Genomic DNA, 27,528 nt, shown 5'->3' on the forward strand with positions numbered 1-27,528 from the left:
ACAAATAGCCCCTAAGTACTTTAATTGCAGTAGCAGACTCTCTGCACTCCTCCCGTTAGCAACGCCAGCCCATAGCCCTGCCCAGAGATTTACAACATACAGTGTTGTGAACAGACCCAAAGAAACGGCCTATTTTCGCGGCTTAAAAGAGGTTTTACCTAAAAAAAAAATACACAGTTCCATTGTTCGCTATAATATAATTTTTTCCAGCCCCTCAAAGTGCAAGAAAAACTCAGTTTTTATTTGGATCTAACCAACTGCTGATCGGCAGGCGCTAACCCTGAGCAGAGGGATACGTGAGTTGGTTAGGTCCAAATAAAAACTGTGTTTTTCTTGCACTTTGAAGGGCTGGAAAAAATTATATTATAGCGAACAATGGAACTGTGTTTTTTTTTTCAGGTAAAACCTCTTTTAGACCGTGAAAATAGGTCGTTTCTTTGGGTCTGTTCACAACACTGTATGTTGTAAATCTCTGGGCAGGGCTATGGGCTGGCGTTGCTAACGGGAGGAGTGCAGAGAGTCTTCTACTGCAATTAAAGTACTTAGGGGCTATTTGTAGATCATACAACCCCACTTTAAAAAAATGCTACTATCCCTTTAAGGAGTGTGAAGATGTTCATCTACATGTTAGCCTGCAGGGTTCAGACCGTGCGGAGCTGGAGGCAACAAACGGCAAGAAAGTGTCAACTGTGTAGCTAATATCCTCATCAAGGTCGAGGTCTTGCTGTGCTAACACTCTTATCTCGTACAAACACACAAAAAAAGGCAGCACATTTCAGTATACAGTAGACAAAAGACTTGGTAAAGCTACAGCAGACAGCAGATGCACAGGCCACAGCTCACCAAGAATTACAGTCCAAATATTGACAGCAGTATTAGCCACAAACACCCAGTATCAACAGTCTATAATTTATGTAAAGAAAGAAAAAAAAACTAGAACTGCAACTAACAATCTGCCAATTACTTAGTTGTTGTTGTTATGTTTGGGTCTTTTTGTGTGTGTTGGGTCTTTTTTTAAAAAGGTCAAAAAAGCTGAACTTCAAAAGTCGTTTTGTCCAATTAAGAGTCCAAAAGTTTTTTGCAGAGCTGACAAAGAAAACCAACAAATATTAGCATGTGAGAAGCATGTAGCTGTAATTACTATTCAAGCATTAATTGTTTAATTATGAGCATTATAACTTATTTTGTTTAGATAACTCATATCATCATCTTTCAGATCTCCTCCTGTTTTGTTCAAACAATTGTCCAGAGCCCAAAGATAATCAATTTACAAAGGCATTAAACATCAGAGAGCAGCAAATCTTTATAGAAGCTGTAATCTACAGATGTTTAATGCAGTTGCTTCGTAAATTAATTTCAGCACTAAATTATATAACATTTATGAACCCGATCCCACGTACACTCTACTCCACCCTTTTCCTGTTATGCATTGGGGGGGAAAGACAAAAGATTAGGTGTACGTGTACAATTAACTGTAATTCACAGTATCTAACCTCAGAAATACTGTAGCCACAGACATAAATCTCTGGGATGCATTTGTAGATATACATGCATCATATTGTGCGTGAAAATCATCAGCATTTATCACGATCAGCATTTCTGCAGGTCTGGTTTGTAGTTTTAACAAAGATATTGTCTTCTTTTTAGTTTATTTAAACCAGTTCAAACTCAAATCCAGTTGAGCAAGGTATGGTTTCTAAAGTCTCAGTAGCTATAACCACAGAGCCACAACCTTATCTCCCCCAGTGTGGATTAGATAAGACCGCATTTGCAGTTATTTTGAAAAGGACCATTTCCTTCTCCTCTGGGGCACTCCCATGTGTAGTTTATCATCACGATGCATACTGTATCTTGTTACAGTGCTCACTGGTGTTTCAGGAAGGACAGAGGCCAGCCACACAGAGAGGTGTGTCATCACACACTGCAGCGAAAAGAGAGTTTTTACAGTCAAGTATGGAGTGCACGTAAGAGAAGCCGCATCAGACAACATGGCTGATCTTGAGATGGGAAAGACTGGAAAAGCAAAGAGAGACTTTCATGTTGTCCTCTCACTCCGCTTCAATTTAGTCTTTAATTATTTTTTTTTTTAACTCTTTTTTTATTATTTTTTTCACAACGGAAAATACAGTCAAAAGAAAATACAATCAGTAAAGCAATAAAGGAGAACAAAACAGCCAGTCATATCGACAGCAACAGGAAAAAATAAAAAATACAAGACGGAACGAAACAAAACAAAAATAAATAGATAAACAAACAACCAAAGACAGGTATAGACATTATATCAAAATGGGCACCATAGTTCTATCACAAAATCACAAACAGGGACGATACTGCCACATCAAGTTCCTTTTTCTTTTTTCTTCTTTTTCCCCCACTCATTCCATAGCAGTTAGAAAACAAGACCACATGTTTTCATATTTATCCACTGAGTTTGTGTTACAATATATGACTCTTTCCAGTTTTGCTATTTTAATGAGTACATTGAACCAGACTTGGATACTAGGAGCTGATGTAGCTTTCCAATGGCAATATAGTAGCTTCTTAGCAACAGTTAAAGCAGAAGTAAGCGATCCGGTCGTTTTGGCTAATGCTGCGTTCCAGGCAGGCTTTTGAAACCGTAAATTACAGCTTCAAGTCACGACTTACAACTTTGTAGCGTTCCAGGCAACCCGTAACTCGTGTTTTTCCGACCTGTTTTACCTGTGAAAGTCACTATAACGGCCACTCATAACTTCTGACCTGTGAACTCGCACCAGATCGAACTGGTACGACTTCACAGGTCGGAAAAACACGAGTTACAGGTTGCCCTGAACGCACCATAACTTCTTGTCAGCCGACGGAGTTAGCAGCCCCCGCCCTCGTCGTGGATCTATTGGTCCTTGTCCCTACGTCACCACATTCACGCGCATCCCTTGGCTGCACACACAGCCCTTCATGCCGTTCTCTCTCCTCATTGGATAAAAATTGTAGGATACGAGAAAAGTTTTCTCCTCGGCTCAGAGCAGAGCAGAGTGACTGACAGACCCGTGTTTCGGACCAAACACTCTATGTAAGTGATTGCTGTCGGAAGATAGAACTATTTAAGACTTATATTAACACAAAAATATCGCTTACTTCTGCTTTAAGGCTATTGCTAGCCATTTATTATTTGCCTGGTTCGCAAGCCTGGAAAAGATACCCAGAAGACAGACAGCAGGATCCGGCTCTATATGAGTTCTAGTTATTTTGCTTAATTAGCTCTGCTGATCATTATTATTAATTGTACCAATGAACCTGTGAAAACATTGGCTTCCTCTCATTGATCGTTTCCTCTCTGACTCTCTCTTTCTCTCTCCCAGGTACACAGATCGGGTAGTGCAGGATGTGATTAACTTGGGCTCGTATAATTATCTCGGCTTCGCTGAGAACACAGGTCCATGTGCCGACTCTGCAGCTGAGATCACCATGAAGTATGGCGTCGGAGTTGCAAGCACCAGGCAGGAAATTGGTACAAACACACACACACACAAGCGCCAGACACACCCACCGTTATTACTGTCACATTGCTGAACTTTACAGCAGCAATGACGCATCAATTCACAGATCAATTCACCCCAGTAAACAAAGCATCACAGACCAACCTGTGTGTAGTGTGTAGAGGCCAAAACAATGGATTACATCTGTAGATGTAGTGTTTGATTGTCATGCAAAGAGCAGGATCAAGGATGCCCTGATTGATCAGCCACGGCTCATCATCAGTACGTTTTCATAAAATACGTGATTGGTAGATTGGAAATTATGCTTTTGGTCATAGATCACCTTAAAATCAATCATCTGTGATTAATACCTTGTGTTTCCAGCTGAAAGAAGTGCCATGTGACTAAATGAGCAGGCACGCTGATAACATTTAGGCCATCTGCAATGCATGCAAAAGATCAGCGGTATTGGTTGATCATGGTCATAAATGATCCGCGTGATTGTGGCATCCCTAATCATAATGCATAGTTTTATTATCTCAGCTTCATTTCTCCTGCCTTGCAAACATTTTTGCTCTTGGACAAAATCTTAGGTGACTTTAAAGAAGCTATGATTAATTTTATAATGTGTGAGGTTTCCCTTCAGTGTTGCTCACCAGAATACATTGTTTCTGTTCTACTGACCTGAAACAACATTATTGCCATTATTGATTCATCTCTAGTGTAATTTTTTGATCAAATGTTTAGTCTCTCCAGTTTACTGACATTTTTATCTGTCACGTATTTTTTCTGAAAAACGACAAAAAGATTAAAATTTACATTTGATACAGTATAAAATAGACCAGGGGTACTCAAATACATTTGTCAAAGGGCCAGAATTTTTCTTAACAGACACCTTGGGGGCCGAACATTCAAATAGGCCTAGATTGAAATTAAATTCACCTTTTTTGTCTAATAATTTAAATATTTTTATTTTACTTGTAAGCACATCATTTTTATTTATACACTTCACGGTGTTTTGTAAATGTCTTGACATTATCATATCATCATTTACATATCATGCTGGAGCTTTTACACTGCTGACTTGTATCCTCAGACATGCCCTGTGATTTTCAGCTTAAATATGACCTGACCATCACAGGACATGTCTGACTCTGTTCTGAGGATACAAGTCATTGGTCCTGAAATGTGTGTTTCTCTTCTATAATACACATTCTACATCTCAGAGGTGACGTCTTTCCACACACGGGCTTCCTTCACCTTTCAAACTAGGCAGAGCTCAGTGGGAAACAGTAGGAGAGACACAGGCCGATGGAACCGGGACACAACAGCGGGGGAGAAGCAGGTCGTGCAGCTGTGCGCCGCAGACGTGCACGGAAAAACAATCGCGTCTCATCAAATGCGCGCGGCTACGGCTTTTGAGTTGTGAGCGTGCATGACGCGCGGCTACATTGAATGTATGATGCACACACAGTTGAACCAAGACGGCAGTCAAAATCACCCACGGCCTTTGCAGACAGGCAGGGAAAACTCTGCAGTCCAGCCCGCTCCCCAAACACTCGCACATGGTGATTTGGGTTCGTCAGCGTTTCTGTATCCCAGTGCAGGGCCTCACAGGCACACACAAACGCTCCGCACGTGTTTCGAAGTCCCAGCGCTTTGACTTACAGGCACACGGACCCCGAGAAATACAGTATACAGTAATATGTAAACTAGTAGAACTCAGTCGCGAGCCTGATTGGAAGGTTCGGTGGGCCGGATGCGGCCCGCGGGCCGCCTATTGAGTACCGCTGAAATAGACAAAAGCCGCAAATCCTCAGATTTGAGAAGTTGGATCCAAAAATTTTGTATTTCACTACAATTTTTCTAATATTTGTTTCTGACAATCATCTGTTTAAGTCAGTTTTTCTTAACAGCTTTTTTTTTTTTTTTTTTAAGATTTGAATTTTAGCTTTTTTCGCTAGCATTGTGCCTCTTCTCAAAAAACATTGCCTTAAAGTTATCATAAACTCAACAGAGCATATTAAAGCCTTTACCTTAATTTACACATTGAAAAAACGACTCCAAACAAAATGCAACAAAATATTGATAAAAACAACATTGTTATTGAAATATTTCAAAAAAATGAATCAAAACACAAATTAAGCCCAGGATTAAGTCACTAAGTCCAGAACGATACAAATGTGTCAGTATTTCTGAGAATCAAGCTTGAAAAACTGTTGAAAATAATATCTGGAGATTAGAGGTGTCTTCAAGGATTTATAGTTACTTTCATAATCTGTGGCTGAAGCCAGACTGCAGAGCATGTTTGATAAGATCCAGATGAGCCTGGGGGAAGTGAAGTAGACCATCTGTTTAACAGATATTTACAGATACAGTTGAACCAGTGACGCATCTCTTCTTATACAGAAAGAAGGCCTGCCCACATCTTGATAGAGGGAGCAGTAGTGGGGGCTGCATATGATTTGTCAACTCAAAGTGTTCTAAGTTGATGCACATGACTGTAGAGGAGATGACATGTCATGTAGCACTGACAGACAAACTGACTCTCTGTGGTCAAGTTTTATTATGTTTGTGCAGTGAAAGACTTAAAGCAGATATCAGTGGAATGTTTTTGTTAATATAAGTCCTAAATAGTCCTATTTTCCGTCAGCAATCACTTACATGAAGTATTTCAGCCTAAACACGAGTCTCTCCGTCACTCTGCTCTGCTGTAATCCGAGGAGAAAATTTTCCTTGTGGGATACAAGTGTTATCCAATGAGGGGAGAGAACGGCATGAAGGGCTGTGTGTGCAGCCAAGGGATGCGCGTGAATGTGGTGACGTAGCACGAGGACCAATTGATGCCTGACAAGGGCGGGGGCTGCTAACTCATGGTGCGTTCAAGGAAACTCGTACTTTGTGTTTTTCCTTCCTGTGAAGTCATACCAGTTCGATCTGGTACGAGTTCACGGGTCGGAAGTTACGAGTGGCCGTTATAGGGAACTTTCACAGACAACAGGACGGTAAAAACACGAGCTACGGGTTACCTGGAACGCTACCAAGTCGTAGTTGTGACTTGAAGCTGTAACTTACGGTTTCAAAAGCCTGCCTTGAACACAGCATTAGCCGAAACGGCCGTGCCGATGATATCTGCTTTAAGTCATCTGGTGTTATTTTGCTAAATAAGCAGTAACATAAAGAAAACGCTCGACTATATGGGCTACTATGCTTATTTGTTTTCTTACCAAGAGTTTAATAAGAAGATAGATCCCTCCTGTATGTCTATAAACCATATATGAAGCTACAACCAGCAGCTGGTTAGTTAACCTCAGAGGAAAACGGCTACCTTGACTCTGTCCATATGTAAAACTACTTTGCTTACCAGCACCCATATAGAATAGTTTTGAGCAATTTGTACATAAACCAACCTTCGTGCCTTTACAATTAAATTAATTTATACAAAAAACTGCAGATACGACTTGATCTTTTAAGGAGCTGGTGGGTGTATTTTTGAATGTTGAAGAGCCAAGCAGCTCTGTCTCCCTTTCCAGTCTTGCTCCAATCTGCTAAACTAACCTAAACATTCCTGGACTGTATCTTAACAGTGAGTGTCTTATATGAAAGTGTTAAGCAATAAATGTTGAACTATCTTATCCTACCAAAATAACTTTTCTTGGCATGCAGTGTCTTCAGAAAGTACTCAGTCCCCTGCACTTTTTGAACACTTTGTCTTGTAGACTCAATTTTAAATGGATAAAACAGCTATTTTAAGACGAGGCCCATGGTTCACCTCTCAGCACAACACTGGCCTGAAGCACACCAGCCAAGAATACGCTGGAGTGACTTCAGGACAACTCTGTTGACCGTCCTTGAGTGGCCCAGCCAAGCCCAGGCTTAAATCCCATCGGACATGATGATGGCGCTTCACAGATGCTTCTGGTTCAGTTTGATGGAGCTTGAGAGGATCTGCCAGGAGGAGTGGGATAAATCCACGTGTGCAGAGCTCGTAGGGATTTACCCAAGATAGAAGATTCAAAACTGAATTTAATACCAACGTACTACAAACTGCTGAATTAAGGGTCTTAAAAAATTATTATACATAAATCAAAGTTTTCTGCTTTTCGATTTTTCATAAATTTATGATCATGGGTTATTGAGTATAGATTGATGTGGGTAAAAGCCAGTCTTACTCATTTACAACAGAGGCTCCATACTTTGGAATTCTCATCTTCATGTACAGTAGTTAAATTATCTTCATCCCTCAATACTTTTAAGTTAAGACTGAAAGCTTACCTGTTAAATCAAGGTTCCTAATAGTTTCTTTTCCAGTCATTGGATCATTATCTCTTTACATGCTCATACACTCACTCAGTCAGAAATAAAAACATGGGTATGTATAAATATAAAATAATTGTATCTATCTCCTTAGAGTGTGTGCTATAAAATGGCACTTGTATTGCTTTCTTTTTTGTTGTTATTTGTTGTTGCTTTCTCCTATTGTTGTTGATGTATCTTCAGAATGTATGTATATTTCTTGGGGAGGTGTTTTTTATAAGCCCGTATAGGGTTTTTTAACCTCTCCCGCACTTACTATTCTTGTTTCATTTCTGTTTTTTGTAATTGTCTTTTATTATGGTGCAAATAAATAAATACAAATACAACACAATGAAGAATGCAACAAGGGAATACCTTCTGATGCCACTGTAGGTCTTCTTCAGGTTCTGAGGAGTCATGTGTTTATTGGTGACCTGTTTGTGTCTGTTTTTCAGGCAACTTGGACCGACATGAGGAGATGGAGAAACTGGTGGCAAAGTTCCTGGGCGTGGAGTCGGCCATGGCGTTTGGGATGGGCTTCGCTACCAACTCCATGAACATACCAGCGCTGGCTGGGAAGGTAAGACCAGAGGTGATGGGCTGCTCCACACTAGAACTCATCTATTCTTACAGCAAAGATTCCTTATCTCTGTTTTTAGGCTTCCTTCTCGTTTCCCAGCCAGACTCACTCTATGTTGACACAGCATTTTTTTTCCCTTTTTCTTTCTACCTCCCTCCCACTTCCTCCTCTTATAATACAAGAATGTAGGTTTTCATTGGACTGTAGCACTTAAACAGGAACATTTCATAACAGAATCCTATCACAGGGCACCAGCAGCACAGAAAAGACACAAAATCACCCTCTGGCGTTGTGTCAGGAGGAAACTTCATGTTTGTACAAGTGAATAGTAGCACAACTGCATGACAGGGTGAAAAAAAGAAAAAACAAAGGGGTCAAACCTGTCTTGTTTTGTCACATTGCTGCGGATGTTGTTTGGCAGGTAGATATTTCAGCGTGGAATCAGTGGAGGTTGTGAGGCTGCTGCTTTAAATTCTTTAGCTCTTGTGAAAATATACAAACCTCATGGTGAAGATGTGTTTACATAAACATAGGAGCGCTCACTTCCACACTACACAACCAATAAATATTGGAGCAAACTGATTTTTGAAAATGTGTTATGCTATCTGCCACCTCAGAAAAAAAAAGGAAGAGCTCTGGAAAAAATTAAGAGACCACTCCCAAAATGATCAGTGTCTCTAGTTTTACTATTTATAGGTATGTGTTTGAGTAAAATTAAATGAAATGTTTTTTTTGTTTTATTCTGTCAACTACCGACAACATTTCTCCCAAAATTGAAAAAAAAAAAAAGTCATTTAGAGCTTTTATTGGCTAATGACTAAACTAGTCTAAATAACAGAAATATAAAGTCTTTTCAGACCTTGAATAATAATAATAATGCAAAGAAAACATGTTCATATTTACAGTTTTTACAGTTTTTGTGGGATAATGTCAATGTTTAATCCCAGCAGTGGTTTTTATAATCTTACTATAAAACCAGATGTGGTTCAGGTGATGACCTCAACAGTGTCTCATTAAGTAGAATGAGTTGTGTTTGTGTTGGTGTTTAAAAAAGAAAAGAAAAGAAAAGAATGACTGTCATACATGTAGAGATGCTTTTAAGAAACATTTGTGAAAGTGGTCTCTTATTTTTTTCCAGAGCTGTATATGTTTGAATAATGAATGCTAATTAATTAATAATGGTATGGTGACCTGCAGGGGTGTCTGATCCTGAGTGATGAACTGAACCATGCCTCCCTGGTGCTGGGAGCCAGGCTCTCTGGGTCTATGATCAGAGTCTTCAAACACAACAGTGAGTACAATAGTAGTACTTTACCACTTTCTTTGGCTGAAACACTGTAAAACATATTAGAAAACTGACTGTGGCTAAATCGACTTCAGTTTGAGGAATCTGGTGCTGTTCATGCTAGCTCTCGGTCACACTGCTGAAACATTAGATCTGAATTGACTAGATATCCTCTTCATTGCACTTGCTCTTCCTCATATGAGTCAGTTTTCCATTGAAAACTCACACATTGTATTGGACTGTCTTTCAACACAGACTTCATTTTCACACAATGGAAGAAACATCTGTGGTTGTCACTGCTGCAGAAGAGAAGAGCTAGCTAGCTGCTAGTGAGACTAAAATAAAAGTGTCAAGTGTCGATTTAACACTGATTAATAATATAAGGTTAGCTCTCAATCTTGACGAACATGTGACACTTGTGTTTGTAATTAGTTGTAGTAATGATATGTCCCTTTTTCTTCAATATTTCTGGCTCGGGCAATTAGTCACAGCTCGACTTTAACAGTTGTGTGATTCTTTCACAAATAATCTGTCGGAGTAATTTGTCGGATAATCCATCTGGAGAAGCTTTATACTATTTGACATGAATTACTAGTTAGCCGTTATTGCTTCACTAATGATCCAATCAAAACTCCTCAGCTCAGCACAGTCAGCCGTTTCTTGTCTATTTTTACAGTTTTAATCAATCGATTATTATTATTATTATTATTATTATTATTATTATTATTATTATTATTATTATTATTATTAAATATAGCTTGTCTTGTCAGCTACAGCTACAAAAAAAACCTGCAAGCACATTCCAGGGGTTTGAAAACACACATCACTGTCATTTTTTTAGAATATGGAGTTGAACCACAAACATGCTAAGAACTAGGCCAAAATTATGGAAGAATCTCATATTTGTGTGATTGTTGTGTTTTTCTACAACAGCTATTCAGTCGGAGCAGGACTGTCTACTGTTTATTTGAAGGTCCATTGAAACTGTGTACCGTAGGCGGAGGTCTTACTGCTTCAAATACATTTCTGACTAACCAGAAACTGATAGTGGTTTCCTGCCGCCGTAGGTGCCACAACTTTCATTTTCAATCTCTTGATTTTGCGGTCAGATATGCAGAGCCTTGAGAAGCTGCTGAGAGAAGCCATAGTTCACGGTCAGCCCAGGACTCACAGACCATGGAAGAAGATCCTCATCGTGGTGGAGGGCATTTACAGGTACTTTTGTCTATTTTCTTTATGAGATAGATGCTTGAATAAAAAAACTTTTCAGACGCTCAGAGGCTTTCTGCAACATTAACACAAATGTGTCATTTGCCAAAAGTAATAATGCAAGTCATTTTGAAAGTTCCAGTGATTCACTGACTTTACTTGTTCCTGGTTTCAAACGAACACCGCCTGACTGACTAAACTGCACCAGCATCAGATTTTGTACATCAGTAAATAAACTGATTTTTTTTTTTTTAAACTCTTTATTTATAGATCATTTTCATCTTTTAGTACAATACAAAAGACAAATACAAAACATTGAACAATTACCCATATTCAAGGTCCGGGGGTGATCAATAAATCCGAAAGACAAAGTATCATATCCAGTACGTGCATACAGTCTCATTCATTGACCAGGTAGACTTGCCATTTCTGCCACCGTTTTTCACCTAGATCTTTTTGGAGTCTGACTGAGTATGTCATTTGCTCTAGTACATGTAGTTGTTTTACAATATTAACAAAAGAATCTGTAGTGGGGGCATTTTTCTGGAGCCAACATTTTGTGATGGCCTTTTTACTTCCAGCAAGACCCTAAGTAGGTACCGATCAGCTTTACTCAACCCATCTGGCATATTCCCAAGATAGAGAGTTGTGAATAATACATTGATATTAAAACATAGAACCTTTGAAATAATTTTTGTCACTTCTCTCCAAAAAAACTGAATGGAGGGGCAAGACCAAAAAATATGGGCATGATCAGCAAGGACCTCTCCACATTCTCTCCAGCAGGCCAGTTGTGTACCAGTCTGTTGGGACTTCTGCTTGGGGGTTATAAAGAAACAAATTAAACTTTTCCAACAAAAGTCTCTCCAAGTCCAGGAGTTGGTGGAGGATGACTGTGTTTTCCAAGCGTTTAACCACATGTCCTCTGATATTACAATGTTTAACTCTTTTTCCCCATCGTTGTTTTATGTAGTCCGTTGAATCCTTCTTCAAAGAGGTGATGCTGTGGTATAACTTGCTTAATAAACTGATTTTTGAAGTTATAAACTGATCAAACTGGTTTTGCCTATAAAATCATTACTACAGTCCTACATGAATTATTTATACATAACAATACACTTGATAACCACTTGTCATTCAGGTTAATTGTGTTTTCAGCAAACTTCCTGGATTGTGAAGGAACTAACATGAATTAACATGACCACATCATGACATTGTGTTTAACGCTGACTGATACCTTGCTGTGTCCTCTCTGCAGCATGGAGGGCAGTATAGTCCGCCTGCCGGAGGTGATAGCGCTGAAGAAGCGCTACCGGGCTTACCTGTACCTAGATGAGGCCCACAGCATCGGGGCGCTGGGGCCCAGAGGGAGAGGTGTGGTCGATTACTTTGGCCTAGATCCCTGTGATGTGGATGTCATGATGGGCACATTCACCAAGAGCTTTGGAGCCGCGGGGGGATACATCGCAGGGAAACGGGTGAGGATGGAGCGCTGTGGGTTTATTTTATGGGCATATAGAAAGAAGCAAAAGACAGTATACTGTTGCATGGAATAGATTCAGGTTCACATTTTGCATTATCTTGCACTGTTGTTGCTGGTGGATGCAATCTTCTAAGATCAGAGGTTAGTTACAGTGTAAAGTAGCTAAGTTTGAACTTAGAAAATGAAAATGACACCTGTCATCTCGACAATGTGGACTTACTGCCTTGGAATTCATCTGTGCTGCATTCCTGACATACTAGTCCTATTCATAACACATCATTATGATGACACCAGTCTGTCAAACATCTTAGAGCTTTAAAAAAAACTGTCTGATTTTTTTTTTTTTTTTTTTGAGCAAACATGAGGCATGAATCTCAAGTATAAAACTGGGTCATCATATTGTAGGCTGTAACTTATAATAAAGTGTTAATTTGAGTGGTCGGAAATATTATACTGACATACTGTCACTTAACTTAAAGTCTTCTTACGTTCTAAAATGAGCATGTTACAGTAATACAGCATTTTCATCTTAAGAAGTACAATTTGACTTCTTAATATGGACATCAAAATCAACATGTTCCATAATAAAGGTGGTAACAGCAGTGTTTTTCATGCATATTTACTTACTCGTCTTGTGTATCTGCTGGGTTTAGGAGCTTATTGAGTACCTGCACTTGCATTCTCACAGTGCAGTCTACGCCACCTCCATGTCTCCTCCTGTGGTGGAGCAAATCATCACTTCTATGAAGTGCATTATGGGAGAAGATGGCACAACAATAGGTGAGTCCAAATATTGAACTTTTTTTATAACTTTTTAAACTTTTTTTTTTGTATGTCACAATCTAGGTATTGACAATAACTTTTTTTGCAAAAAGATAGGGGTTGCCTTTTTAGTGTCTGTTATATGCAATTGTTATGGTTACAAACTCATCTAATTAATTTGCCAAATAGACACAAAACACAATAACAAAGTGTAAGATACATTTTACTGAGTGTGTTTTTATCATCATAGTTATCATTGATATCATTTGAAATCTTTTGGCCACAATAATCAATATATTCACTCACTACTCACTATCAGGAGTGAGTGGTTAAGAACTGCCATGTCAGACTTTATGCTGCAATGAGGGCATAAAGATGTTTCCAAAAGTAGTTAATGAACCAACTCTGACAGGTTCTAACATTAAAGGCACAAAAAAGTAAAGAAAATGTGATTTTGTGGAACGAATGAAATCCCTTTGGGTTTCTTCCTGTTCCAGCAACAAAGACAAGCCCCTTGATGTCTCCATAAAAAAAAAATGCTGAAAGAAAGCTTAATTAAAAATGACATCTGTTCTTTCAAATACTCTACCTCATTCCTGTGAAGTCCCCAACCAGATCAAATGATATCATTTAAAGTTACATTTATGAGAGCGCTGCATCTTCTAGTTGAGATGAAAACTCCACGTTACAGCCAAATATTTTAAAGGAGTCGGGGCAGAGGTGGAAATTAAATGGAATTATTTACAGGTTAATGTCAATGCAGATGTAACAGAGATGATCAGAAGGTGGAGAGGGATAGGACAAGGTGGTGGTGCACAAAAGAAGAACTTAATCAAAACTGGCATTAACCTGAATGACCTCAATAATGTTTATCAGGTCAGAGCCACTCAGAGTTAAAGGGCCATTCTGGCAAACCCTCTCCACGCTCTTCATGCAGAGTTTCAACTCCTCCCATCTAAGAGGAGGTACACGTTCCCCTGTCAGGCCAAATCAAATAGATGTTTAAAGTCCTTTGTCCTGTCTGCCGTTAGATTCCTCAATACGCTGTAGGTGAACCTGTTGGGAACGATGTACAGTACTGTAATCTGTGATGACTATATGAATGAATGAATGAATGAATGAATATTTATTTAAGTGTCATGCACCAATTAAGGCGCCCAGCCTATAAGGGCTTACAAGACACATTTCATATTTAGACACCAAACAAAATCATCAGAGCACAGACAAAACAAAAACAAAAACCACATGGAATTCACATAAATAATTCACTTTTTCTTTTTGACCAGGCACTTTTTATGAAAGTAGCTATAGTAAAGACTTCTTTTCTGAAGAACCATTCCAACTTTACCTCATCATCAACCCAAAACAACTCAGGTTTCACATTTTGCATTTTCTGAAACAAAAACTGCCTGGCTTCGTCATATAACGGACAATGAAACACAAAATGCAGTTCATCCTCAATTACATTTAGATTACATAATGTGCATAGTCTTTCATCCTCAGGTACTGAGTTAAACCTACCTACTTCTATTGCCTTCTATATGTATTTATTGTATTATTGTGTGTGCTATGTGAGATCTACTGTGTTTTGACTTTTGCTGCACGATTTTCAAATCAAATCAAATCAAACAATTACAAAAAGGGCACCAAGCAATAATCCTGGTGTGCATAGATAGATTGTTAACCATGAGTTAGGTTGTACGGCTCAGAGCAGAGTGAAGTGTTCAGGTGCCTTCTTTTTAGTCAGGACCCCGAATGACGACAACAGACACCAAACAGGACTGTTGCACCTGGAGGAAAAAAAACAGGGGCAGGAGGAAGGGAGAAGAAAAACACAAACCCTTTTCCGTTGTATTGCATTGTATTGCATATTAAAAGATCTGGAGGAGTAGCATATGACAAGGTCAATGTTTTACTCAGATGAATAAAGGAGCTGACAGCAACAAAGACTCAACATGCCAGGTAGATTGAAAGCTTGGAAGTGAAAATAGACCAGAAGTGACAAGTCAGATGCTGCACAAAGCAACACGGCACACAATAAAAAAAAAAGTTGTATCAAGAAAGGCAATCATTCAAAGAAAATAAACTGGATGAGGATTGTTATGAAATTAAGGTGAATGATATGTCTTGGACGTCATTTCAAAATAAACTTTTCAGTTAATTTCAGTCACTGAAATTCTCATCGTCAGCCACTAGATGTCAGTGCAAACTACAGCAGAGAGAGATGACGCTGTTGAAGGCCTAAAGAAACATTTCTGATAGTTTTGCATGTGTGACCAGCAGGGCATTAGCGAATCCTGTTGATTCACTGTCTTGTGATTTTCTGTTTAATGATACTACTGTAGTTACCCCTATAGCTTAGTATAGTATAGTAGTATTAGCAGTATAGTAATAATATAGTAATATTTAAATAGTCTTTTTATCCCAAATTTGAATTTGAATTTGAATGTATTAAAGGATAGCCCCTTGAGATGTAGCATCTCATTTTCAAGGGGGTCCCTGAACAAACATATACATAGAACACACAACATCAACAATACACTACATTACATTGTAGACATACATAACATGACAATACAACAAATACAGACATCTTGCTCACACACTCCCACATACCACCTCTACCCCCATAAATTTAACAAACAGAATAGAAATATTAAATAACATAGTAGGAATAACGAAATAACAAAATGGAGAAAGAAAGAATAACAATGAATGAATCAATCAATTAAGTAATTAACTAAAAACATGAGCAATTTGTTTTAAGATATAAATATAGAAATTGATCCTTTCAGGTTGTTATGCACTTCTGTTTCTCCTCCTTCACGGGGTCAACTCAATCACAGTCCTGCACCATAGTGTAATGTCTAAATAATAAATTGATTGATTGACTGATTATAAAATGCAAAATCACCATGGTACATGGTCTCAATACATCTTACAATAAAAACATGTCATCATAACAACATCCTCTGCCCTTAGACCCTCACATCGACTGAGGGAAAACTCCATGGAAAACCCTTTTAACAGGGAAAAATCGGAGAAAAATAATATAATATAAAATCTAAATGTAACAAACTGGTTGGAACTGAGGTCAGGTAAGGTATATTATACTTACCTGTGGTCCAAGATGTAAATAATTAGTTTGTAAGAGGAGAGACGGTAAAAGATCCCACAAAATTTCAGATTCAAATTTATTTGTTGTTGTCCCACTGGGGAAGTTTGTTTTCACAGTCCGTATATACACCAAACATATACTACAAACACAGGATTTATAATATATACCAGCCACTCCCTATTGTAGTGTCTGTAATTTGCAGTAAGTATTTACTATTAACTGTTAAGTTATCGTTTTTTTTTCCTAATGGTCAGATGGCTGTAAAATCATTTTGAAACGCAAATAAACATAGACTCATTTGTATGCACCTCTGCAAAAATATGCATGCAATTGTGTTTTTGAGTAGTTGGGGAAAACTAAATTTGTGCGCACACTAAACAGAGTTTGTTGCCTTGTGTTTGATGCAACCCCTTCTTTTCAGAGAAGCCACTGAAGAGATCTCCTGTGGGAGAAGGGAGGAAAAAAAATAACAGAGAAACTCAGAACTTTATCTCCCCATGGTGCCTGGATTCTGTAACTCTCACATGTTTTCTCATGAATGTGATTGTTTTTCAGCTGCTTGTCAACCATCGTTTTTTTCATCTTTTCAAAGCAGCGTCACCCTCACTGATTTCCTTTCTTTTCTTCCCAACCAGAAATATCAGATCTGGTAAAGAAAAACTCAGTCTGAAAGGGAGAGGAGTCTTTATTAAACTCTTCTTTGTCACTTCTTGTACATGTTTATTTTAACCAAGTTATTTTTAACCAAGAGTCGTAAGTTCTACCGAATAATCATCAACATTCAGTGCAGGTCAAGACAGTAAATAAACATACACATACTGTTCATTAACAACAAGCGGATTGCTAAACTTACTGTAAGTGCAGATTATGTTCATACATTGTAGTGACCTCCTATCAATACTGTAGTGGTTAAAAAACTTTATATAAACAAGGCGTGTGATCATCAGGTGTATGTATCTAAACACCAGCTAAAAGTTTGGTCAACTGGCAATGGATTTGCTGTCATCTCTCGTCGACTCTTCAGAATCTCTTCTCATCACCTCCAGGCCGTGACCGCGTCCGACAGCTGGCAGAGAACACAGTCTACTTCCGCCAGAGGCTTCGAGAAATGGGCTTCATCATCTACGGCAACAACGACTCCCCCGTCGTACCCATGATGCTCTACATGCCCGCCAAGATAGGGTGAGGCTTTGACTTTGACTGGCTGCTGCTGGATGTGATCCACCAAGGATATTGACCTGTTTTTATTTACTTTATTTTTAAGTGCAAAGTTTTGAGGTTTTATAAAGGAGAACATAACATCACATAACATAAACCAGACAGAATACAGAACCTTCAGTATCACTGAGGGAGATAAATCATTGTTGTTTTGTTTATTGAGGATCCCCATTAGCCGACGCACAAACGCCAGGCTAGTCTTCCTTCGGTCCTTTTCAAAAGTTTAAAATAAAATAACAATACACAGATCCAGTTACAATAAAAAGAAAGGAAAAAAGAAAGTTCTCAAAATGATAAAATAAAATAACAATACACAAATCCAGTTACAAAACATACACAGATCCAGTTACAATAAAAAAGAAAGGAAAAAGGGAAAGAAAAAGAAAGACGGTGTATCAGGAAGAAAAGAAATGAACAATAATATTGCTCTGTGTAGCATGGGGTTACAATAATCCAAGAGGGAGGGGGTAGTGGAAGGCTGGCATAAACCAACCGGCCATGGAAGTCCATCCAGTCTACATGGGGAGCGGGGAAGGTGATATATTAAACAGTTTTATGGGTAACAGTCAGAATGAAGGTTCAGACAGTCTTGATAATGGAAAAGGTAGTTTTACAAAAGAAGAGTTCAAACTCCTCTCACTAAGCATTTCACAGTCTCCCTCAGTGGATCCAGTTGCTCAGTTGTATAATGTTTCAACAGTCTTAAAGTTGCTTTACATGAATAACTTATGACGTGTGTCTTTTTTTTTTGTTTTGTTTTGTTTTTGTTTCCTGTGTCTACCTCGTCTTTTGTCCCACCAGAGCGTTTGGTAGGGAGATGCTGAGGAGGAACATCGGGGTGGTGGTGGTGGGTTTCCCTGCCACGCCCATCATCGAGTCCCGGGCACGCTTCTGCATCTCAGCCGCCCACACTAAAGACGTGCTCGACAGGGTAAATCACTACTTCCACTACTAAGCAAAGAGTTTTTTTAGATGGATAACAAGCAACTCTCACTTAAAAGGTTCCACTTTCAATTTCAAAACATATGTTGCAAATACTTTTCTGACTAAACAAGCATTTTGATGGCAAAAAAAACCTTCTCTCCCATGTTTGGACACCTGAAATGTGACCATTAGCACTAACGGGTAAAATTCTATTGATATACAGCTCCTGCACACGTAAGTGGAGCCAAACCTGCATTGTTTTTCTTCTCATTTATTTATTTTTTTTGTATTTTTAGCCTGCAAGGGGTATTGATGGTGACTATTCATGCATAGCCAGATCTCAGTATGCTCTGCCCACACAGGAGTAAGGTCTGGGAAGCCATTATTATTCAGTGAAAAACACTCTCTGGGCCTTCTAGACTTTCTTTAATTAGTCAGAATTGTCAGTCCAAAGCTTTAATTGCACTAAGCTTTACTGCTGCTTCTGCTAGGTCTTGTTCTGGGAGGGTCATGGCTAATTACTGGATGTGTGTAGGCTACACATCAAGTTTTTGTTTTGTTTTGTTTGTTTTTTCTTCAAAGTTTTCAAGTGTGTTGCTTGTTAACTTGATTTGCCAGGAGGGAGAGTGGGGTACAACATGCCAATTTTCTACAATTGGCATGGAGAGCTACTGGCTGTTACTAGCTGTTGAGAGTTATAGTCCTACTATAAGTTAGTGCCCTCCTGTTCCACTGTAATGACCCCCAAGAAAGTAAGACAAGAGATGACGGCGATATTAAAGGGAAGAGTAGGGCAGTCTAATGGGCAGAAACATGTTCTCTAACTGGGAGGACACAGGTTAGATCTGTTGTGTCCACAAGTGTCCACTAGCGTAGAAAACTTTCTGAGTCTCCTCAGACACGGATCATTAGAAGTGTATCACTCTGAGAAGTTGAGTTGAAGCAACCCCATTCAGAAACGACAGGAAAGCATCAATAGGTTGGGGCTGCAGGTTAATGCGAGGTGTATTCACAGTGTTCAGAGTTCAGACCACCACTCCAGTCGTCCTCCTTATTCATTGTGTTGCTGTACAAAAGCACAGAGCTTTGATCGCTCTTAGCAACACATCAAAAAAAGGCGCCTACTCTTCTCAACAAGGCCTCTTCTGCTGTACTGAAATGAGCTCGTTGCTGAGCCCACCACACTGCCTTTTCCACTCACGGGCCTTAAGTCCTCTTATTATGTCGCCACGACAACTACACAGCCGTAGATGGAGACATGACGTTTTAGGCTTGACGTTCCTACTTTTGTGAATGTAAAATCTCGTGTTCACCTTCAGTAGGGCTGGGGCGACATGCTTTTCTCCCGATTCGATTCTTCTACGATTTTTTGGATGGCGATTCGATTTAAATTGCGATTCTACGATATTGCCGATTCTCTCGATTTTAAGTCTGCATTTTTAACATTTATCTGCACACAAATACTGTAGGAGCCTATAAATTAACATACTCCATTATAAAGTGAACTTAAACCCTTTTCAAACCCTGTACTCTCTGTATGTAAAAAAGGCTAACAAATGCACATTGCACAATATTTTAAAAAATTAAAATAAAAAAAAATCGGATTTGGAAAAAAAAAAAATTGATTTAAAAATCGTCAAAAAAGATATTGCGATATTTATATGAATCGATTTTTTCTCCCACCCCTAACCTTCAGGGACGTTCTGTTGGTCTGAACGTTCAGTTTGGACTCATGGGAGAAGTGATGAGATTTTAGTTCAAGGTTAGGTTTGGTTTGGTGCTATATGGCTTACGGTTAGAGAGTTAGGGTTGGCCCATAATAATATAATCAGTGCATTAAGACTTATTCCACCCTTGACAATACTGTGAATATCATTTGGCACATAATTGGTTTAAGACATCAGCATCAAATTCTCCTCTCCTGCTCTTTCCTCTGGTGTCTCTCCCTGCCCATCTGGAAAACTCTGTGCATGTGCAACATAGCTGTGCAGGTGTGTGTGTGTGTGTGTGTGTGTGTATGTGTGTATCTGGAATGGAGGGAACTGAGGCCGGAGAGGGAAAATGGCAACGGGCCAAAGCGAGTTTATCTGTCTGTAGCCACAGTAACTAACTGAGGATGGAGGCAGACAAATCGGTTCAGAGAAGATACTGTCTGTTTGCATGTCAGGCAGCTGCATCACTGCTGCTGCAGCTCTGCATTGTTGCTGACAGCTCGACTTGACTTGTTTACCCTCGTTCAGAGCAAGACGCACACACACTCACACACTAATGGAGAGTGTCTCCATGTATAGAAGGATTACATTGGAGATTTTGAATACTGCCATATATATTTATTCCTTATGTTCCATATCACCCACACATAGGCCAGGGTTAGAGGGTATGATTCCTTTAGTGCAGTGGTTCCCAAAGTGTGGTAGGCGTACCCCTAGGGGTACGTGAGCACATTGCAGGGGGTACGTAGACACATTAATTAATTTATTACCAAGATGATAACTACATATCCCGAGTCACTTCAGAAGCCCATCACTGAAATGGTACATGCACCACAACTAGTTCCCCTCAGAAGACAACAACCTGTAGCACAACTTTGTATAGTTGTCAAAAGTATCGATGCAAAAGGGCGCTTCCGGATACATGACTGATTCCTAAAAGTATTGATATTAACAGCGCGCCCCCACAACACCCGTCGCCCACGTACTCGACACTCGAGCAGGCAGCGTCCAGAGCGTTTGGACCTGAGTAACTGACGCACGTAGGGTGAATTTAGCCGTAAGAGTTTAAAACGGCAAAATTAATGGCAACACTCTTCTGTTGTCTCCTCTCTTTTTCTCCGCTGGCTGCATGCACGTGTGTGTGTGTTGTGAGAGAGAAAGGAGGGGGGAGCCCCGCCCGTCAGAGGAGAGGAGATGCATTGTAATGAATGTAATGAAACAACAGCAACACATTAGACGCTGAAATTGCACAACTCACAGCACAAGCTTTTCATTTAATTAAAAAAAAAAACATCTGTTATAAGTCCTTTTGATTATAATAAAAATAAAATAATGGAACAATAATGGGAAAAAAAATAAGCTGGGAGGCACTGCTGCTGTATTGAATATGATGTCATATTGAATAATTTTCCTGGGTATTGGTATCGAGTTTGAAATTTTAGTATTGTGACAATCCTACAACTCTGTGAAGACACATTTGGCCACAACAAACACCACAACAGCCAGAAACAACTAAAATGCAGGAGAATATGTGTAAAATGTCTTTGTACAAATTGAAGAGAGAAATTGAAATGATTTTCATTTCATAATTAGTTGTGTTACGTTCTATATGACCACTTTTGGAGAATCATCAACACGTATGAGGGAGGGGGTACTACTCTGGGGGTACGCAAGACAAAAAAGTTTGGGAACCACTGCTTTAGTGGGTTGGAGTAGAGTTGTAGTGTTACACAATTTAACAGAATTGTCCAACTGTGACATCGTAATGTTCTGTGGTAATACTTTTCTGGACGTTATTTAGTGCTGGAAGTCAAACAGGAGGGAGATTGTAACCATCTGGTTGTAAGAGTCTTCACTTCCTCTCCCTAGATGACCTGCAGGTCAGAGCCCCCCCCCATTAGTTTTACTCCTCTTTCCTCCACTGTAAAAAACTAGTCCCAATAGTTTTCTCAAATCTCCCATGTCAGTGCGATGATAACTTCCATTTTGACCAAAATACAGTACACATGAAGCGTACTTGAGACTCGGAAGCAGACAGTGGGCCTGTCCCATTCCTCCACACTTGGCTCAGTGCGCTTGGTTACACACACACTTTGGTGACGTTTTGCCAGCGGAACGTATATTTGCATATAGTGTGCAAGCATGTATTAAGTGGCCAAGTGTGTGGGGGGATATTTAAAAGCAATCGGGACACACAGCCTGTGCCATTGCGCACACTAGCACAACTACAACACACAAACACACAGCAACAGTTTTTATAAACAGTCTCATCTACTCCTAAAGTGTCTCTATGCGCAAGATTCAAATCATGTGCAAGCCCAACTCCGTAAGTAAATAAAACAAACAAGAAAAACGAAAAACATAAAATAAAAACATGAACAGAGCATAATGAATATAAAATATGACATTAAAAAGTCATAATTATGAGATAGAAAGTTAATTTCATTTTATTGAGATTAATTCAATCGCATTTCCTGAACGTGACTTGTTGCTCCCGGTGACGGCGGACTTCACCGTGGTGCATTGTGGGATTTATACTTGGCCAAATACCACTCGGATGCGCTCTTACCTTAAAGAGATAGTTCACCCAAAATTGAAATTGCACTCATTATCTACTCACCCTCATGTGGACTAAGGGCTGGGAGAAGTTTCAGAGTCCTCCGTGGCTTCTCTGAGTTACAGGGGGTCTCGGCGTAGCAGTGCATGTCCATATAACGGTTGCAAGTGGATACCAACAGTCTTCGTAATGTCTTGTATTGAAGCCCCGAAATGCAAAATTGTCCCAAAAAAAATTTCCAAATTTGGACGAACCGGGAAGAGGAGCTTCGAGAAGCTTCCGCTACAAACGAGCTTGAAAAATATACTTATTTAATTTTTTTTCGGGACAATTTCGCATTTTGGGGCTTCAATACAAGACGGACATTACATACGAGCAGCATGGAGGTATTTGGATGTTTTTTGGTGTGTCTTTTTGTTATGAAGACAGTTGGTATCCATTTGCAACCGTTATATGGACATGCACTGCTACGCCGAGACCCCCTGTAACTCAGAAAAGCCACGGAGGACTCTGAAACTTCTCCCAGGCCTTAGTCCACATGAGGGTGAATAGATAATGAGTGAAATTTCAATTTTGGGTGAACTATCGCTTTAAGTGTGGGTGAAGTGCAAATCAAGCGTGCTGCACTTTCGGTTGTTGGAAAAATGGGACACAGTTGCGCCCATGAACGCGCACGCCAAGTGCCCAAGTGTGTAAGTGTGATGGAGTGTGCATATTGGGACCGGCCCTGTGACTCCAAGGCGTGCTGAGTCTGTTCAAGGTGTTATCTTCTCATGTTCTTCTTCTTCTGGAGACAGGCAGTGTGAGTAGTGTAGTGCTGTAGTGTCTTTATCTTTCATGTTAACCCCCCCTCTCTTTCTCTGTTGGCCTTTCACTCTGTATCGTTCCCTCACACTTTGATGTGTCATGTCGGTTTGTGGTTCTTTTACCTACCGTTGAGCTTGGCAGTTGTGTCTCCTCATTTACACACACACCTATACACACACACACATGTACTCTTTTATTTTCTTCAGACCTTTCATGTCATTGATCACATGAATCCCGGCTTTAAACGTCAAATCCTGACTAACCTACATGGACATGAAAGAAGTGAGGACAGATGCATTTACACATATAAAGTCAATGGAAAGACAAGAATGGAGATGAATGGCACAGCTTCTCTGCCAACACCACAAACCGACGTGCTGCTCCTCAGTTTCACTTGTTTTTTTTATTTGACAGTTTCACACAGAACTTTCTGGTGGCTGTAGGAGTCTCTCCATGTTTCTCCTTCTGCCACAGTAAAAAAGGAACATTTACATTTTTTCAGACAAGATGAGAGTCTCAGAAACTTTTTTTTTTTTTTCCGGAAATCAATGCCCGACCCCATCCCTATTCCCAATGTCAACATTGGCACGTGTACCTGTAGTGAAAACCACACCCTCTCCCCGTGACAGGTGTGGAGTGGACGTGGTTTACACATCTTATTTGCATTTCAAGGTGCAGACACAGAAATGGCTCGTTCTCAGGAGAGCTCTGGAGAGACACTTTCAGATTACTGAGATGTAGAGCTGCAGATTGATTTGGTGACAATATACTAGGAATACAATATGGTTGGACAACTTAGACCCATGTGAAATGCAGCTTAATATGGAACCTAAATGGAAGTCGTCGCCAGAAAGTAACAAATCTACACATCCCACAAAAAGAAGCCACTATACAAATTCAGGCAGCAGCAGATCTGTCACATGTTCTCTATTGTGATATGTAACATGACATTAGTCATTCCTGCTGCTTGAAATCTAGAAAATGTAATCATTAGTCAGGAATAAAGCAGTTTCCGTCTGAACAAACACTTCAGATTTGTTCACATGGCAACAAGATGTGACTTCACCTCACACACGAACAATAGGAGTGAAATATCTGGTCCGAGTGCAGCATTAAAGCTGTGGTCTTGCCTGTTTTTAAAGGACGATTGTGGCTTCATTTTGAGAGACAGATGTGTTTTTTTTCCATGAAATCTTGCTTGGTGCAGCTTTAAATTGGCTCCAGCCACATATTGCACTTCACATTGATGGTTTTTGTTTTTTTTTGTCTCCCAGGCTCTGAGTGCCATCAGTGAGGTAGGAGACCTTCTTCAGCTCAAGTACTCCCGACACAGAATACAGCCGTCTTTGGCGCGGCCTTTTGACGATAACGTTTATGAGGACATTGACGACTGACGAACGGCCTCCCCTCGTTCGGCGTGGACCTGAAGAAGCGCAGAAAACGACGAGTCAAGGTGGATCACAAGTCTTCCACAAGGACCAAGATGTGCACAGGTGCCCCCACCCACCCACCCCACCCTTGTCACTGGCTTGCCATAACGTAACCCCGCCCCTCCAATAAAATGAAAACACTTAGAACTGTCATTTAATTCTACTTTGCCTTACCTAAACATACAGAACATGTGGTGAATGCACTGAAAAATAGCACCTCTGCTTTTTCCTGTGTACTTTTTCATTTTCTTCCTTTTTTTTTTTTTTTAATCATTTTCTGTCTGAACCTTTTGTTTTTAGGTAAATGTGTGACTGTTTGTACTGCTCGTATCCATCGTGTTAAGCCTTGTTGTGTATGTAGACAGGTGTCAGCTTTCCATGTCTCTGAAACCGTGAGATTCTGGGATATTTTTCTTTTATATTGTGGTTCGAAAATGAACTTTATAAACTTAAGATTGCTTTTAATTATTCAGAATTAAAAGAAACCAACACACACCATCTTTCATTCACAACAGCCCAGTCACAGGTGCCATAGACTGAAAAAAGATAGCACTGGATGTTGCATTGTTTGCACAGGACCGCACGAGTTCTCATCATTTTGGCTCCATCAAACAAAGTTGGGGTGTCAACTCCCAATAAAACGGATCTGGCTGAAGTAGAAACACAGTCTTTGGTCCAAGGATTGGATAATTAAATGATCCATATTTGGAATTCCTGCCATGTACCAATTTGTTTTGTCCCCTCTAAGAGCTTGCGTTCTTTTCAGACTTGAGTTTGACGCCACTGTGTTCTATACTTGGTCCCTTTAAGTTTTGTCAGTGTAGGTTTTTTTTTTTTCTTTTTCTTCTCAGTTTTATTTGTTTTTCTAATGTGGAACCCAGAGAACTTTACTCACGTCTACATGCTAAAAAACTAACTTACAATCATACTTAAATACCTTGAACGTGACTTTACTACACATTTCTGAACTAGTCACCATTCTGACCACATTACATTGTTGGTTCTTCAAGACATGCTAAAAATTACATTGTTAATGTCGCACTACCAAAAACAATTACTTCATGTCAGATGCTGAACAGCATGGTTACACAAATCAGTGCACTTGTTTTGACCTTTTGGGAAATGCATATAGTCTACAGTAGTTCTGCCTTTTTCTTCACATCAAGTAAGATGTGGAAAAGCAATGTTTGTGTTGGAGCTCGGTCATCCAACCAAGAGTCATTCAAAACACCTAACTTCCTTGGGTCCATAGCGTTTGACATGGATTGGATGAGCTGTTTAACATAAGCTTTTAAATCAATGTAGTTTAGTAGGGCTTGATTTGACGGAGCCAAGTGAGCTGTTTCCTTTGTGTCCAGTCTTCCAGCTAAGCTAAGGTAATTACTCGCTGGTGCTGCATTTAGCATCCTGGGTATGACACTCCTACAGTAACTTGCAAATTTTCATGAAATATCAAAGTATTGCTAAAATCTGGGGGCGGTTAGGTGTTTGTTTGCTATAGTAAGCTAATTTACTTAGTTGTACATCAGCTGACACCAGCTCAGAGACGGTTAGTGGCAAGGTAAATAAATACACTCGTAAAGGATGTTCTAAATGGAAAACATACTGTAAGACACACTTTCTGCTTTATTACTCAAATCAGTTATTTACTCTCTCATCCAATTTACAGTGTCGTTGTCACATTAAAATGAGCGTTTTCAATAATTTTCTAAGATCTTAATTGACATTGTTACCAATAATAATATTTTTGCATTTTTAGAGTTTTAGAGTTTACTCAGCAGAATTGATATTGATATCCCCACTGCTACAAACTTGGAATATAATTTAAAATGTGCGAAAATAGTTTACAATAAAGTGTATTTATGTGCCATGAGTGGTTCAACTTTAAATGAAAGAAAACACTTAAAATGCCAGTTTTTATTCATCATCACTTAATGTAATATTACAGTGTAGACTAGCAGTCAGTTGTTGCCATCAGTAAAATGAAAAGAAATGTCAGTTGAAGCTTGAATGGGGAATTTGATGCCTAAGTGTCTGGATTTAATCTCTTCTTCCCTTAATTTTGTTACAGTATATGTCACTATCACTGGCACACTGCAAAAACTCCAAATCTTTCCAAGAATATTTGTCTCATTTCTTGTCAAAATGTTTCATTTCTAGTCAGAACTAATCTCTTTCCACTTAAAATAAGACTCATCACCTAAAAATTAACTTGTTTTTAGATCATTTACTTGTTTCAAACTAATTTTCACTTGAAATAGGTTGAAAAATCTGCCAATGAAAGCAGGTTTTTTGTGCTTGTAATAAGAAAGAAAAACCTTTTCTACTTATTTCAAGTGAAAATATGCTTGAAATAAGTAAAACGTGTCTAAAAACAAGCTACTTTTAATGTGAGGAGTCTTATTTTAGGTATAATGAGATTTGCTTTGACTGGACATTACATTATACCTAGAAATAGGCCAAATATTCTTGGTAAGATTTTGTTTTTGCAGTGCATCCTTTATTGTGAGTGTATATGTAAGGTTTTTAGTTTGTTTGTTTGTTTGTTTGCTTTTATTGACCGATTTATTGTATTTTTGAATCATTCTAAGTCTTATCTATCACAGATCACGAGGCCAAAGGGGAGACTGTTAGACTAGTCTTGATTTTCTTTGTTTGTTTGTTTTCTGTTTGGCCAGAATCTGTCCAGTTT

General features: G+C 39.3%; 1 protein-coding gene across 1 annotated transcript in view; it reads left to right on the plus strand.

The window, feature by feature from the left end:
- Positions 1 to 25,321, plus strand: part of LOC146963985 (serine palmitoyltransferase 2-like) — a 29,648-nt gene extending 4,327 nt beyond the window's left edge. The window contains exons 4-12 of the mRNA XM_085767272.1: positions 3,339 to 3,487; positions 8,207 to 8,331; positions 9,529 to 9,622; positions 10,726 to 10,831; positions 12,084 to 12,303; positions 12,962 to 13,088; positions 17,235 to 17,370; positions 18,208 to 18,337; positions 24,681 to 25,321. Coding sequence (XP_085623398.1) covers positions 3,339 to 3,487; positions 8,207 to 8,331; positions 9,529 to 9,622; positions 10,726 to 10,831; positions 12,084 to 12,303; positions 12,962 to 13,088; positions 17,235 to 17,370; positions 18,208 to 18,337; positions 24,681 to 24,800 — 1,207 coding nt within the window. The 3' untranslated portion in view covers positions 24,801 to 25,321. The remainder of the gene's footprint in view (positions 1 to 3,338; positions 3,488 to 8,206; positions 8,332 to 9,528; positions 9,623 to 10,725; positions 10,832 to 12,083; positions 12,304 to 12,961; positions 13,089 to 17,234; positions 17,371 to 18,207; positions 18,338 to 24,680) is intronic.
- Positions 25,322 to 27,528: the final 2,207 nt, after the last annotated feature.

Source organism: Trachurus japonicus, chromosome 22 (assembly GCF_045865225.1).
Source record: "Trachurus japonicus isolate A0001 chromosome 22, Traja_1.0".
Classification (NCBI taxonomy): domain Eukaryota; kingdom Metazoa; phylum Chordata; class Actinopteri; order Carangiformes; family Carangidae; genus Trachurus; species Trachurus japonicus.